The sequence below is a fragment of the Protopterus annectens genome, chromosome 8.part1 (assembly GCF_019279795.1).
Source record: "Protopterus annectens isolate FY-2018-M chromosome 8.part1, PAN1.0, whole genome shotgun sequence".
Lineage (NCBI taxonomy): Eukaryota > Metazoa > Chordata > Ceratodontiformes > Protopteridae > Protopterus > Protopterus annectens.
Window position 1 is genome coordinate 393,037,102 of NC_056742.1, and position 16,701 is coordinate 393,053,802.

Sequence of the window (16,701 nt, forward strand, 5' to 3'; positions counted from 1 at the left end):
ATGTCCCTCTTTAGCATTGGATTAGGGGGACAAGTGCATATTCAAACCCTCTCTAGTAGAGAGAACAAGCTCAGAACCTAAGACCCAGAATTCTATTTTATCAACTGATTTACCTCAAGGAGAGTTAAGCTGTGTCCTACTTCTGAGTATAAATTCTTGTAATAGTGCACTAACTAAGACTAGGGGCCGCTTGTGAGGCCCCCCTACTGATCTGTACATCAAGGGTTTTCAGCTGCCACCGTTCATCTAGGAGGGAGGTAGACAAGGTGCCTTTTCATCTCCTGGCACTTAAAGTAGGACTTCATATCATGCTGCTCCCCAAGGCAGTAAAAGTAATGCCATTATAGATCTTGGTTGATAATTTTGTGTCTACAGAATAGCTGGTAAATTTGCTTCTAGCCACTGAATGCAGGAACCTTTCACCGGTATGCACTAGGACTGAGACCCAAACTGTGCAAGAGGCACAAAAGAACTGGTAAGCATAAAGGCTAGGCATGCATATGTTTTCAGAATGTGTTGTTACAGTATGTGCCAGCACTAAAGGGCACTAATCTACAAGGATGAAGACATCAGACTGTGCTTGGTGGAAGGACCGAACCCAGACAATGACCCATTAAAGATGGTTCCTTGATACTGTATCTGTATCTCTCTCTCTCTCTCTTTCGGCAGTTTGGTAGTAGCTTAAGTTCCTCTTTTTGATCAACAGGACTACATACACAACTCCAATATGCAGGCTTATTATATCCTTATTCCATAAAATGACTTAATCTTATACAGAGTCCTCTTCTGTAGCTATAAACTGCATAATCATGTTAGTTGTCTGCCCTGTTGTGGTGTCATTTGTGACTCAGTCTTAGGATGGTTATAGACTTTATTGTTCCTTCTTTATGTTCTGGTAGGACATCCCCCTTCGAGAACATTATGTCAGGATGCTCTTCTCCATCCTTAGTGAAATGTATAATGTTACTTCATATTGCACCATTATCATGTCTCACTCCGGGTAGCTGCACTTGCCCTGCAACCTCATTCCACATAATGTTGTCAACAAGCAAGATTAGTGTTGTTGTGATAAAGGATGTGCTGAACAGGCCTGTTACTAACACTAAACACTATTATATCCTGCTGGTTACTGGATCTCTGGCTTTTTTTATTTATTTTTTTTTTTATAGATTGTTACACTTCTTCACCACATACAAACTGCCACAAATTTATTCTCAACTCCTATCCACTTGTCAGAGTTGTATAGTTTATCATTTTAGTTTGGGCTAAAACATTGCTTTCTCGCGCTTTTTGTACAATACTGCTGCGTGAGGATTCTACAGGAATTTATTTAATTGTTGACACGTTGCCTGGCTCTGTCTAGATGATTGAATATGACTGATTCCAGACATTTATTTGTTTGTTTACGTTGTCATTATTCTTCCACTTATTCATTACTTTTTGGATTCAAATCACAAAGGCATTGTTACAGTTTTATGCACTAAAATGATTTCATACGCTTTTCTACGCTTACATTCTCTTCAAATCTCTTCGGTGTTGTCCGCTTTAGATGGTTTTTACCATGTTTGCACATCCTGAGGCACTCTGTTGCATGCAGCAAAATAACTCACCACAGCAGTGATTGGTGCCCCGTTCACTGGTTATCATTTTCTTGAGTCATACTCCTGTTTCTGTTGCTTCTGTGTGTCCTTACTCGTGATTTATTTCTGTTTCAGACTTTCCATGTTGTTTCTTTCCTCAGATTACTTACCTGATCATCATGTTAAGTAAGTCATACTTGATGCACTGGATCTGTTTCATATGATTGAGACTCATAAGATGAAATCTCAGAACTTCAAATCTGCTTCTTGTCTGGAAGCCGGCAGCAGTAACAATGTTTTTGCCATGAGGGAAGCCCCCCCCTGCATATTATATATACCAGCTCCGAGATTGCTCCATACTGGAGAAAAGGCAAACATCTGACCCCAAACATATACAGGCTTCTGGAGGAGAAGCCAGTTCAACAATCCAAGATTTGACCTTGTTATTCTTGATCATATGAAATAGACCTGCTAGACCTTCCTTATGTAACAACCTTTTTATCTTGGTTAGAGTTTTGTTTCACACCACTTTTCTTCTGTTAAAACTGCTGTGCACTTAATATTGTAATCCTTTGTATAGAAATATATTTTTTTACTCTAATGTTCAAAGACAGGGCTCATGTATTCAGTATCCACTTTATTACCAGACAGAGTGTTGAACATAACATAGTGGTTGAAGCTTTTGTGGTCTTATTGGAGTTTTTTTTCTTCTTCTTTAGAAAGTAGCCTTTTGATACATGTTGCCTGCCTTCATCAAACAGAGTTCTACAAGAAGAGAGAATTAGAAAAGCTTGCTTTTCATTGGTTGAATAGGATGTGACAATTTATTTGGCATTTGTGTACTGGGAAAGTCCGACTGGGTGATGAGGTAACCATTTTCAGAGGCGGCCCGGGGAGAAAAGCTTGAGATGCATATGGTTAACGGAATGAAAAACTAGACAGACATAATAAAGTTATAACATTCAAGCACAAAATTTGAAAAACAACATATTAGTTTGTTAGAACAAAAACTCAACAGACATAATAAAGTCATAGTATTCAAGCATAAATTATATGGAAAGCCTAATAATAGGAAGATGCAGCATTATTTACATAATAGATGATTATCATAATTATTAATATATTAGAGATCATGAAATATGGTAACACGTTATATTGGTGAAGGCATAGGATAGAATGAGTAGAGAAAGTTAGGGTGTGATAGAGGGGATAGTAGGAATAGATGTGGAAAAGATAAGAGTTTAACCTCAGGGGAGTATGTGTAGAGGGAGGGAGGATATAGGGTAAGTTAGGTCGCGGTGGTGCAGCAGTTAGCATTGTCGCCTCACAGTAAGAGGTTCTCCGGTTCAGTTCTCAGCTGGAGCGCCTTCTGTGTGGAGTCTGCATGTCCTCTCCGTGGTTGAGTGACATTTAAAGACATGCAGGTAGGTGCGTGTGTGAATGGGTGTGCCTTTGTTGAAGGTTGGGTGTCGGGCTGGCACCGTAAAAATCTACTGCCAATCATAAGCGGACCAGCGTTCTGCTGTGGCGACCCCTAGCCGGGAAAAGCCAAAAAAAAAAGCAGAAAGTAGTGGTGATAGAAAGAGTAGATGTTCAAAACGTTATAAGAGTACCTCAGTCTGCGCTCTTACAGGAGCAAATCCAAACTTTGTTGAAGTATTCCTTTATAGAGTTTTTGAAGGAGTGCAGGTTAGTAGCAGTTTTGAGAGTTAAAGGAAGGGAGTTCCATAGTTTTGCCACAGAGCAGGAGTAAAGGCTTAGGCCTAGGGGTTTTTTTTAGGTGCGGAGATGTTTGTCTTCAGATCCAAGATGTTTATTTTGGATCTAAAAGTTCATTAATGGGCCAACAACAGGACAAGCTAGTGGGTTGTGGATGATTTTGTATACAGAGTTCAAGCCATCTTAGGGAATGTAGGGCTTTACAGTGATGAGTTAGAGGGGTTGCATTTATGGCAAATTTGGCAATTTTGTTATAGCAACTTTCTAGTTTTTTTTCTTAGGGAGGTCTGTAAGTTAGTTAGAGTTGGGGCCCCATTTAACAGTGAAGGTAGGAGGTAGGTTTTGGCCAGGTTAATTTTGGTTGCTGCTGTGAGGAAGTTTTTATTCCTGTATGGGATGCCTAGTTTTTGGTGGTATGTTTTTGATACTGTTTTGTATGTGTATGTTAAACTTGAGATTATAGTCAGTTGTGACACTTAGTAGTTTGGTATGCTGAACCATTTCATGTTCAGTATTGTTGACTGAAAAGATCTTAAAGTTTGTTTTGTTGGCGCTATGGAGTTTGTGGGTGAAGAGAAATAGCTTTATTTTTTGTGGGGTTCAGTAGGAGTTCAACATTGGAAGGCCATGTTTCTATGGAAGAGAAAGCTTTTTGTGTTACGTGTTGTAGTTGAGTTACTGTATACGCAGATGATAGTGGAGTCGTCTGCATATTGGATTAGAGTGCCTTCACAGGAAGACATATATAAGTTATTAATGAAGACATTAAATAGTTATGTGCCAAGGATGGATCCTTGAGGTACACCTGTGAGGGTAATGTGATATGGGGCGATAGAGCCCTGCCATTTTACTGCTTGCTGCCTGTCAGATAGCTAGAAAACCACTGAAGTGAGGAGGAGGATAGACCAATGCTGGAAAATTCTTTAAGGAATTTGGGGTGCAATACCATGTCAAATGCTTTTGACAATTCTAGAAATACTGCAGATACTAGTTTACCAGTGTCATGGACTTTGTTGACAGAGTCCATGAAAGGTAATAAGGCTGTTGAGGTACTGTGTGCAGGTCTAAAGCCGTGTTGTGTGTGGGAAAGTAGGTTGTTGTGTGTAAGATGGTGGATAAGTTGTAGGTGCACATATTTTTCTAGGATCTGAGAGAGGGAGAACAAGATTGCAATAGGAAGAATGTTTGTGATAGTGGAGTTGCCTCCCTTATGTAAAGGAATAATGTGTGATCTTTTCCATAGGTTAGGGACATATGATTCAGCTATGAATCAATTAAGATGCTAACAGGGAATGTTGTTGCCTCTGCAACAAGCTTTAGGTATTCTGGTGGGAGGTTGTCTGTTGAGGTTGAGCAAGGTTTCAGTTTTGTAGTTTTTTTTTAGATAAAGGGATGGACTGAAAAGTAAGCTGGGGATGGTTTGATTTGGTTTTTGGTTATGAGTGACGGGGTTGGTTGTGTGTGTGTAATGTGTGGGGTGTGTAGAGATTAGTATTCGGAGTATTAGTAGAAGTAGTGAGTTGGGGTGGATGAGTTGGGTTTACTTTTAGTTTGGATATGGATTCTATAAAGTGTGTGTTGAATTTGGTGGTTGTTTGAAGAGATGATATATTGGAGTACGGATTCAGATTAGTTTTATTTCCTGGGTTGAGTAGTGACGTTACAGAGGACAAGAATTTCTTAGTGTTGTTTTTGTAGTTATTTTGAATGTAGGAATTGTTTGATTGCAGAGATGTCTGTATAACTGAAGATTAATGTCATTTTTATTCTTCAGCCAGGCAGTCCATACTTTGTCCCTGTCCTTTCATTAGAATTGTACATGATTTGGTGAGCCATGGGGCATGGTTATTTTTTATCATTTTTGTTCTGTGCGGGACTAGGGAGTTAAGAATGCTTAGGAAGGTGCTGTTGAAATCTTCAGCTGCATTATTAAGGGGAAGTCTTTTTAGGGTGGACCAATGTATAGCTTTCAGAGATTCATTAAATACCTCTTTGCTGATTTTTTGTAGATTGCATAGTTTTGAACTGGTGTTGCTTTGTGACTTGAGTGATAGTCCTGTGAGTATAGGCTGGTAGGAGGTCACTTAAGTCAGAGAGTGTGCAAGGATGTATAGTTAGAAGGGTTCGAGACTAATATCCTGTCCAGGGTGGAGTGTTGGATGTTATTTTCTGCCATATCTGGTAAGAGTGTATATAATTTGAGTAAAGCCACAGAGGTTTATACTGTTTTGTTGGGTGGTGTGAGGTTAGTGTCTTCCAGTCAGTGTTAACATCCCCATGGATAATGGTTGTTTGGTATTGTTTCAGATATCCAGGCGAGAATATTTTCTAGAACGTGAATGTTGTGCCTAGAAGGGATGTATAAAACAACTATGCAGATGTTCTTAGATGAGTTAAGTTTTAGAAATGTTATAAGGATTTTGGCTGTGCAGAATTTTGGTATTGCATTTGAGTATGGGGAAAATCAGGGCTATTCCACCACCTTTTTATGTGCTCTGTCTGCTCTGATAATGCTGTAACCAGGGGGAAGACGTTCAGTGTATTTTATTTCTGGTTTTAGCCAAGTCTCTGCGATAGCAATGATGTGTGGGTTACTGTGTGCTAACCAGGCATGAAAGAGTGTCAGTTTTTTGCTCATACTCCTGATATTAAGAGTGATAAGTTTTTTTTTTTGTCTGTGTAGTAGGAGTGGGACCTGGGTTGGGGTGAATGTCCCCACACAAGTTTAAGGCCGTGAAAGAGCATCTAGTTGTTTTAGGAGTTGTAAATAATTTGGGTATTTGTATTAAATTTAGGTTGTAGTGGTTAGTATTGAGGACTTTAGGGTGGGAATACAAAAAGATCGGTATAGAGATCAGTGTTGGGGTTATTTGGGAGAAGCTTGTGGTGGAGGGATTGAGTGGTAATGATGAGGTAATCATGAGGTATGCTTTTGCAGTAGTGTTGCTGGAGGAGTTGCTAGGATAGAAAGGAGAAGGAAGAGAACTGAGAGGCAGGAGTAAAACAGAATGATTGGTGTACAGTGAGATAACTTAAATGGAAGAGGGGGAATTCGGGCTCTTGGAAGTGAAGCCAGTTATAAGGGGTAGAGTATAAGTGAAAATACTGTTACTATGAAAACACAATGATCACCTCTCTCTCTGTTTCTTGCATAGGTTTCAGAACGTCTGAACCAACCTGGGGTGGCAATAGGCCTGGCTTGGACACCACTAGGTGGTGAAATCATGTTTGTGGAAGCAAGCCGCATGGATGGTGAAGGGCAACTTACATTGACTGGACAGCTGGGAGATGTCATGAAAGAATCTGCACATCTTGCAATTAGCTGGCTTCGAAGCAATGCCAAGAAATACCAACTAACCAATTGTAAGTACTGGGAAATTGCTGTAACATACATTTTCCCTTAATTTGCTCTATCTCCTATTACTAGATGTATTGGTTTCAGAGTCGGAGAGGACCAAGAACTGGTCCTAGCACTCAGTGGGTGCAAGACAACAAAACTAAGTCCTATATAAGATGCCAGTCTTTTGCAAATTTACAGATAGTGTTTTCCTCAGATAATCTGCACTTCCTACAGAACTGAAGCATTTTGTGTTTTCAAGATCAGCCTAGCAGCTTTAGTCAAAAGATTAAGACTATGAGCTGCTAATGAGCTTAATTCTGTAGCATTAGAGTTTGATTTCCTCAGTTTCTACTTGAAGCCTGTATGGCCAGACAGTGGTCTCGTGTCAACCCTGCAGTGGACTTGCCTATTAACAGATTAAAAAAAGACAGTATGGGTAAACTCTCCCACTAAAATATAGCATTTTATCCAGTTTATTTTAACACTGATGTGTTTTTTTTTATTGTATTTGCATTAAAATGATACTTTCCTGTATTGTAGCAAAATACTGTTATTAATGTTTAAAGCTGTTTTTCTAAATGCTTATGATCGTTTTCAGTTTTCACATATACCGGCCCTAAGATTAACAGTTAACAGTAACCAAATGACCTTTGTCTGACTCTCAGTGTTACCATTTTTTACTTTGTAACCCACAAGAAGTCATTTAGTTTGCACCAAGAACAGAACAGTAGATGAACAAGCTAAAGTGCTGTGGCTTTTGAAGTGCTCAAAGTACTGATGTGTATCCGTTGCCATACCTGGCAGCCTCATGCAGCACAGCTGTGCTTCGCAGGGCAGATGTTAGGACATTGTACTGCCAGACAGTATGCTTTGTTGGCTATACCTGCATTCTCTGTCCAGCTCAGACATTATACTTAATAGAGAGATGGTTGTAATGTTGCCTTATATTTGGAAAAAATGTTGGTGGTTGCCATGCTGAAAATGTGCCATATTCCAGTCACATTACTTGCCTTTGTGTTTTGTTGAAGTCTTTTGGAGATACTATACCAGTCAAAGTAAGCCTTTTTAGAAGGGTGTTGGAGCCTGAGCAACATTTTATGCTCAAGCTTTTGTTTAGTAATTTGATAGTGTGTGTGTGTGTGTGTGTGTGTGTGTGTGTGTAAGCTATAGCTTTACTTTATAAAAGCACAAGTGATGTGGCAGCATGTATCATCAGTCTACACAGTGACAGCTACTAATAGTGCATGACTGACCGTTTAATATCTGTCCGTGGCACATAATACCAACCATTGCATGGATACACCTGCATGTAAACGATGGGGATATCAGTAAAATGTGTGAGTAATACTGTGTAATACGTATAGCAGGGCTTACAGTAAATGTTTTCTGTAGGGTTACATGGCTATTGATTAAATATGCAGTATGGCGGTGTTCATGCAGTGTTTAAAGGAAAGGAGAATCATTTACAGTTGTAGCACACTAATAGGCATGACCACAAATCTGACCAGTAAGACATAAAAGCTTGCCCATATTGCATGAGGCCTGCTGTCCCTGGTGGTTCCACTTTAACACTCACAGTAGCCATTGTCTGCCCAGATGGGGTAGGTACTAGTGTTACAGGGGCAGTGGGATAGCACATCTGCTAGATTTACTGGACCGTATTGTTTGTGGTCATATTATGCATGGTATTGTATTTGCCTGAAATGGAAGTGCACTGAGGAGAGCTGGCACAAGTGTAAGTCTGTGTTACTTCTGTCTACATGAATAAAAAAGGTGGAGGACTGCAAGGCACTGCATAAGATGCAGATGTATAGTCTGTGTGTGTGTGTGTGTGTGTGTGTGTATATATATATATATATATATATATATATATATATATATATATATATATATGTGTGTGTGTGCGCGCATTCACGTACCTAATGCTGCACAATTTACTTCACAGTCTTACTGCAGTGCTGTTGTAGCTTTTTCCCCTTGTGTAGCTTGCTTATGAATACTAGTCTGTGTGTGTTGCCATGCTACCTGCATAATGGAGTATTTGTCAGCAGATGTCTACTACAGACAGGCTCTGCTCATTTGGGCACAGCTAGTTAACAAACTAAAAAAAAAAAACTTTTTAAAGTCATAGTGCTTACAAAGCAGCATACTAATTTGTGTCACCTTTTGTTGTTTCAGTGTTTATATCTAGCAGAGGACAAGGATGCTGTCTTGTGGTATGAAGTAATTGTTTCTGGAGTCACAAAAAGAGAACTGATTACATTTGCCATCAAGAAGCAGCCACAAATTTTTTCCACCATCTTTTGCTCTTTGTCCTCTGATGTTTTATTACATTTAAACAGGAGGGTTTAGAAATGCATGCCATTACATTTTCTGAGAACTTATTTCTAAAACAGTTTTTTTGTTTTTTTTTTTGCTGTTTTTCCCCCAGTCTGATAACCTTCAAATGTTTACAACTGTTTAACTCCATGGTCCTCCTTCCCTCAGGCGGAAGGAGTAATGGATTAGTGAGGACAGGTACCATTGTGTTACATTTCTGGGGCTAGAGACATTGTCAACTTACCGTGCTTCATTTTGGGATATGAGACTGTCGACATAACCTATTAATTTGTTGATAGAGATCAAGGTTCTTTGTATCTGTGTTTGATTATCCTGTTTCCTTTTATGAAACAGAAGAGAAGTTTGCAATCTAGCACTCTTCTGTGGAAATAACTACTATACCTCAACTGTATATGTTTTTGACTGAGCAATAATAGTGCAAGAGGATCCTAGTGAAGCTGTGACATTTTAAGGTACAGAAAAAAAAAGTTTTATGTGTTAGTTGGCAGTGCTGCACCTAATGTTTTCTTTTTGTTTGAATTTTTAAATGCTGTAGTTTACCAGCTGCAGCATCATTTAAAGGCTAGCTTGACAGCTGTCAAAAGACCCGTCAAACTGACATTCTGCAGCTGTTTCATTTATATAACAAAAGGTCTGTTAAACGGGGAGTGGTAAGTCCAGTATTTTACTGAGTAGTTATGGAACTATCAGGTAGCTGTAGAGTCTCTGTTGTCCATTGCTATTTGTCGCACATTATGCAGAATTAAAGCCCCAAAGCTTCTGAGTTTTGACCAGTCACACACAAGCATTCTGGTTGTATGTATGTCTGTATCTCACCAGAGACATAAGTAGAGCAGGGTGAAGGAGGCAGTGGCACAAGGTGTTAGGAGGCATGATCAGTCTGTGCTGATGTGGGAGTGCTATACTGACATTCAGAAATTAATGCCGATACTGCATTTGCAGTCATAGCTGAAGCGCTGAAATAATTATTACTATGTGATATTTAATATTAGCAATCCAGTTGTTACATTTGTAATAAGCAGTGTGCCACAGTTTCAGAGTAGAAGAGGTGTATTTGTTCCCCAGCTTTGAGAAGACCTCTTTTTGCTGTGGAGGGTGCCAGTTTGGGGATCGATACAGGGCACTAAATAAACATAGCTGTGGTTCTGTATCTGAATGTCTATCTGTAAGACCAAAAACACAGACATTTACACAGAGAAAATCCAGAAACACAACATATCACTTCTTCCAACACAAAAGTGCCAAGGATATACTGTAGTCACCTGATACTTACAGTACCAAAACTTAAATCATTTCACTTAATTAAAAACATGATTACAGTGCAACAACAATTTCACAAACTGTTGCATCCCCTAACTCAGTGAATAACCATGTTATTTGTTCCCATAACCTTGTCATTCCCCCTCATAAGTCATTTTTTTCTTCTTCCAGACTGCGCTTAACTTTATCCCTCTCTGCTGAAAGGTTGTATCCTTGATGCTCGATTACCTTATTTATACTACCTTGATCGTCCCTTGTTGAGTTATGGCTTCGTATCCTTCAGCTAGATACTTAATTTGGTAGACTGCTAATATCAACCTACACTTGCTATGTAGCCAGATCCTCTCATGCAAAAGTTGCAAGCTTTGCACACTGCTGCACCTACTCGCTGACCTCACTGACATTTTTCGAATGGGGTGAGTAGCTTGGTATGCACTTGCAACTGTATACGTCAGTGTGATTTCAGCTGACTGCACCACACTAGAACAGATGTTGTTTATATCACAGAAACGAAACGAGAGTTACCAACCACGGTGTTCACAAAACCAATATCACAGAAAAACCAATCCAATCCAGAATGTTGCAAAGCAGTTTTATTAGGATCCAGGAAAAATTAGCGCTTTCACGTAGGAACTGTCTACGCTTCATCAGATTACAAGTAAAGACAAGATGAGATGTTCATTAAATACATCTCTAGGCGGGAAAATTAATCTCCATAGTAACTGAGCACATCTAATTAATAGCAATAAACAATGTTGCAAGTTAAAAACATTATTTTTGAAAATTTTCATAAGTAAAACATTATTAAAAAACAAAAGTAAAATAAAAATAAATGCCGCTGAGCAAGACAATGGAGGATATCGAGAAAGTACAGTCACAGAGATCTCCTAAATCCAATGGCCAATGAAAATAATAATCCAAAAGCAGGCAAAACTTATTGAGAAGCAGGTTTATTTGTAAAAACAGGTAAGCGCTTTCGCAATAGCTTCTTCAGACCTTATCACGTGATAAGGTCTGAAGAAGCTATTGCGAAAGCGCTTACCTGTTTTTACAAATAAACCTGCTTCTCAATAAGTTTTGCCTGCTTTTGGATTATTATTTTCATTGGCCATTGGATTTAGGAGATCTCTGTGACTGTACTTTCTCGATATCCTCCATTGTCTTGCTCAGCGGCATTTATTTTTATTTTACTTTTCTTTGTGTTGGGAGTTCCGCTGAGCATTAACTCCGCTGGCTCATTTGTTTTTACTTTAATTATTAAAAAACATTTTGCTAGCTCATGTAGACTTTTAATCATTTAAACGTTTAAAGTGCCGTACTCTAACAAATCCGTACGGTAAGGTCTATTTACATGAAACGACGAACATTAATAAGTTCATTTATATAAAAGTTAGATGTTATTGGATAAATGCATAACATCTATATGAAAAATTAATGCGCTGCACTTTTAAAACCAGAACCACATTAAACCAAAACAAATGTATGATAATGATGTCATATGACAGAACGAAATACAGAAATTGAGTGCTGACTGGAATACAGAACTAAAACGCTTTGTGTGAGCATACCCATCAAAAGCATCATTCTAAAAATGTCATTCTAAAAATGTACTATCCAGAATAAATGTGTGTTATCAAAACCATATATTGGATCAGCTCATAAAAAAGGGGATGGAGTATATTTATATTAAACAAAAAGAATATTCTTCTTAATAATTTGTTCTGATATTCCAGATAATATAGCTTTCAGAAAGGATGAGTGTATAACTGAAGTATATAATAAAAAATATATCTATATATAAAATATGAAATAAAAACGATATATATATGGAATACAAAAAATGCAAAAGTGTACATATGTACATGTGTAAAACTCAAAAATATATTAGCATGAAGCATGCATATATAAACTTATCATGAGCATCTAAGCTCATTTGTATCCATTAATTTACTATAATATAGATCAAATAAGCTACATCTGATGAAAAAATGGATCAATAGAAAATATATTAACTACTCACAGGGTATGGTGATTAATATAGATAAAGGAGTTTATTAAGATTTCTGTATTAATATAGGTTTAATAGAAAGGGCTTGGTTTAGGCCCGGAGGTCGGTGGGCTGCTAACTTCAGAATCCAATTGAGTTCTATAATGGACAAATTGTTTTGATGGTCACCCCCCCTCGGATTTTTACCCACTACTTGTAGTACCCTGAAACAGAAATTATGTGTAGGGAACTCCTGAATATGTTTTGCTAGAGCATTTGTCTCAACACCTTTATTTATATCATATAGATGATTATATATCCTTTCTTGTAATTTCCTTTTCGTTAAACCTACATAGAATGCTTGACACAATGCACAATTGGCAAGGTATATCAAATTTACTGTATTACATGTAGCATGGAAATTGGGTGTGAATGTGAAGTTATTATTGGGATGTCGATATAACTGAATCTTAGTAATGTGTTGGCATCTATTGCAATGATTGCAAGCATAAGTCCCTGGTTCTATATTTATATCACTGGTAGGATTCCTGAAGATGTGAGAGTCATTGCATAAAATTTGCTTCAAATTCTGACTGTTTTTGTAAAGAAAGCTGGGTTTACCCCCTACTAATTTTTTGGTCTGACTATCCATAATAAGAATGTTCCAATTACGCAAAAAAATTTCCCTTAGATAAGTGATGTCGCTGGTATATTTAATGATGAATCTTACTCTGTCATCTGATGAAAGTATAGGATGCATATGCCTTTCATCATATGGGGTTATAATGGCATCATCTTTCCTAGCAAAGTTATGGCATTTTGACCCTATATCACCTATAATACTTTGTCTAACATTCTTAACCATTCTTACTGGATAGCCTCTTTCCAAAAAGAGGGATTCTAAGAGATCTGCTTCATGTGTAAGAATGTGTGCTTCTTTACATAATTTCGATATCCTAGTAAATTGGCTCTTAACTATGCCATAAAATATGTACCTGGGGTGCATACTATCATATACAAGAAGGCTATTTTTCCAGACAGATTTCCTATATAAAGATGTTGCTATTGTGCCATTATCCCTGAAACTAAGGTTGACGTCAAGAAAATTGATCTCAACGTTTGAGATTTCTTTGGTGACTCTCAAAAAGCTGGTAGTTGTTTCTAAATAAGTTAGTAGTTGTTCAAAAATCTCTTGTGAACCTTGCCAGACGATAAGTATATCGTCAACAAAACGTTTATACAGCTTCACATGTTTGTATAGTTCATGTTTGAAGAGGAAAGATCTCTCCCATTGATAAAGTACAAGGTTTGCGTAAGTATTAGCACAGGGGGTGCCCATGGCTACCCCCCAGCTTTGTAAATAATGTTTATCTCCAAACATGAAGATGTTATTGTATAAGACAAGTTCTAATAATTGGCATATCAAGATCTGTCTGTCATTACTAAAATTTGTTTCTGTAACCAAAAGTTCCCTAATGAATTATATTCCTATATCATTAGGGATAGAAGTAAAGAGATTTTTCACATCTAATGTGATAAATATATATGATTGATCTTTCATATCAAGTGTCAGTGTGCCAATGTTCTCTAATAGCTGGTAAGTATCCCTCAAAATCGAGGGAAATTTGTCAACTACAGGTCTCAAAATGTGTTCAATAAATGAAGAAATATTATATGTTGCCCATTTTCCACCTGAGACAATTGGTCTCATTGGGATGGGTAATTCATTTTTGTGTATCTTGGGCAATCCTTTAATTACTGGTGTAACGGGATTTTTTATAAGTAAATATTCATAGACTTCTGAATTGACTTGCCGACACATCAACAAATCATAAAGGGAATCTTGTATATTGTGTATGATGTGTGCAACATCTGTCTCATCTATTACATGATAGGTAGTGGTGTCAGAGAGTAAGCATAACATATTCTCTACATAGTCAGTTGTGTTCAATAATACTACGCCCCCACCCTTGTCGGCAGGTTTGACAATTACATCTTTGTTATTTTTAAAATTCTTGAGGCTTGCGCCTTCATTGCTGGATAGATTGTGGAATCTACCTCTCTTATGTAAGTCCCTGTCTTGAAAAAATGAATATAAGTCATTTTCACATAGCTTCAGATAACATTCAATATGTGATGGCATATTAGGGACGTAACAACTAGATGTTGTTTATATATATGTTTGTAAATATACACACACACTCACAAACACATGGGTCTACTTCAGAAGACTGAAAATTCAAAATATTGAACACATTTTTAATGCAGGGGCAAGCCCTCCTGCACCCCTCATGTGGGGGGCTGTGCCCCCCACACCCCCTGCTAACTGTTTATTCAAACTCCAAGATCGCACAACAGTGGAGAAGGGGCAAATTCCACCATTCAGTATTTTGAATTTTCAGTCTTGTTTTTTTAGTCTTTTGAAGTAAAGCCACACACACACACAGACACACACACACACACACACACACATATATATATATATATATATATATATATATATATATATATATATATGTATATCATGCACATTATATATATATATATATATATATATATATATATATATATATATATATATATACCCTTCATAACATCGATTGCCCATAATGTCTCCCTGAACATTGAGATGACAACGTCGAAACTTCATAACAACAAAATCCCGGAACAGTGAATCTCTCCTCCGGGAAAGCAACCACTTGGGCCACCACTGCTGACCTATGCCCTTTTCTCGACTGTAGTACAATCTCGGAGTTGGAATATTTAAGTGGGGGGTGTGGGGCTTGAAGCCCCCCACTTAGATGGGTTTAATGTGTTTAGGTTGTTGTTTTGTGTCATTGGTGGCCAAGTGGTTACTTTCCCGAAGGTGAGATTTGCTGTTCCGGGATTTCGGTGTTATGACGTTTTGACATTGTCTCGATGTTCTATATATATATATATATATATGTATATATATATATATATATATATATATATATATATATATATATATATATATTACAAGTGGTCTAACATACTTGCAGCAAACACATTACATCACTCTAAGTATGTCGAAAGCACAAGATTGAAAGCATACAATCTGACCCTTATTCAGTAGTGTAGCTAGCATTGGGTGAGGGGGGCAGCTGCCCAGTGCAAAGTACTTGGGGGTGCATGATAAGCAGAGGTTTAGTGCAGTGCGTTACTGGTATTCAAATGCCAGTATTGTATTTGTGATCAGAACTGAAATGCGTAGCGCTCTGCGTTTGTTATAAACAGTAGCAGTTGTTTGCTACACATTAAAAAAGAGAGAATTCTTTTAGTACTGAAGCATTTTAGTGTTCTGTGTGTGGCATAAGCAAGCAGTAATGCCCAACAGGGTGTGTGGTGTTATGTAAGTCATGCACCCTTGGAAGGTCATTTATACAATCACGCACACCTGAGGGCATTGTTATGCTTAGAGAATGGGTTATATGTTGCATTGTTTTGTATTTTTTTAATTACTTATGTATTTCTGTAAGTATTTTTTATGTAAAATAGTTCCTCCGCTTAATGTTTCAAATATGCTGTAATATATGGGACTGTTGTTGGAGGAAGTATTTTAAATATGTAGTAAACTAATATTTTGGAGGCAATGTCTACACACACACATGTACACATACACACATTTAGAAGCAGTGTACATTTAAAACTTCTGATTAAACATTAATAATGCCAGCCATTAAAAGTTTAGCACCTGCATACCTCTCAACTGTCCAGATTTTTACTTCATTTTTTTTTTTTAGTGTGTTCCTAATAAAATTTTGTTTTGCTGGTAAATCACAGTGTGTTGAAGTCACTAAATATAATGACTTGGATTTGAGTTTCAGATTTCATCTCCTTCAGAAAATGCATGCAAACACAAATAATGTTATTCTAGCAATGTCTGATTTTTATAAGAGCAATATTTCAAATGTGTCCCTGTTTTTGTGCCTTTGCTCCACCATTATTTTAGACTTTGCTCAGACTTATTGACCTAAGAGGATGAGAGGTGTGCAGTTACAGCCACTACTCAATCTTGAGCTGTCACTCACTCACTTTCACTTCTGATTTCATGCTCATAGGCATGCATGAATAAACACACAAGCTTTTCTTTATTTTTCCTACTTATTTTAATTTTGCACTCACTAAACAGCAACAGTGTTGCTTAGCAAGTACAAAATAATGGCAGCCAGTAGCTTAATATGCTGCAGTGAAGCAGCAAACGCCTTTCTCAGAGGAGCTTAACTGCTGTAAATTAACACTCTGCTGCAGAACAATCGGGTGTTTAATGTACAGCTTGCCCATTCTCTAAATTGTAGTAGTTGCTTGCTAGTAGGAAGCATTTTGTCAAAGTTTAAAAATGAAAAGTTTTTATTTTTTTGTTTCTAAAGAACTGAAGAACTTAGCACTCTGTATGTAGAATAAACTGTAGCAGCTGCTTTCTACAAATGTATCAAGCGGTTTGCTACAGTTTG

The 16,701-nt window shown here is 37.6% G+C and overlaps 1 protein-coding gene across 1 annotated transcript in view; it reads left to right on the plus strand.

Annotated features, from left to right (window-relative positions):
* The window catches only part of LONP2 (lon peptidase 2, peroxisomal), a 1,625,174-nt gene that overhangs the window by 1,506,834 nt on the left and 101,639 nt on the right, over positions 1-16,701 (plus strand). Inside the window, exon 13 of the mRNA XM_044081964.1 lies at positions 6,455-6,662. Coding sequence (XP_043937899.1) covers positions 6,455-6,662 — 208 coding nt within the window. The remainder of the gene's footprint in view (positions 1-6,454; positions 6,663-16,701) is intronic.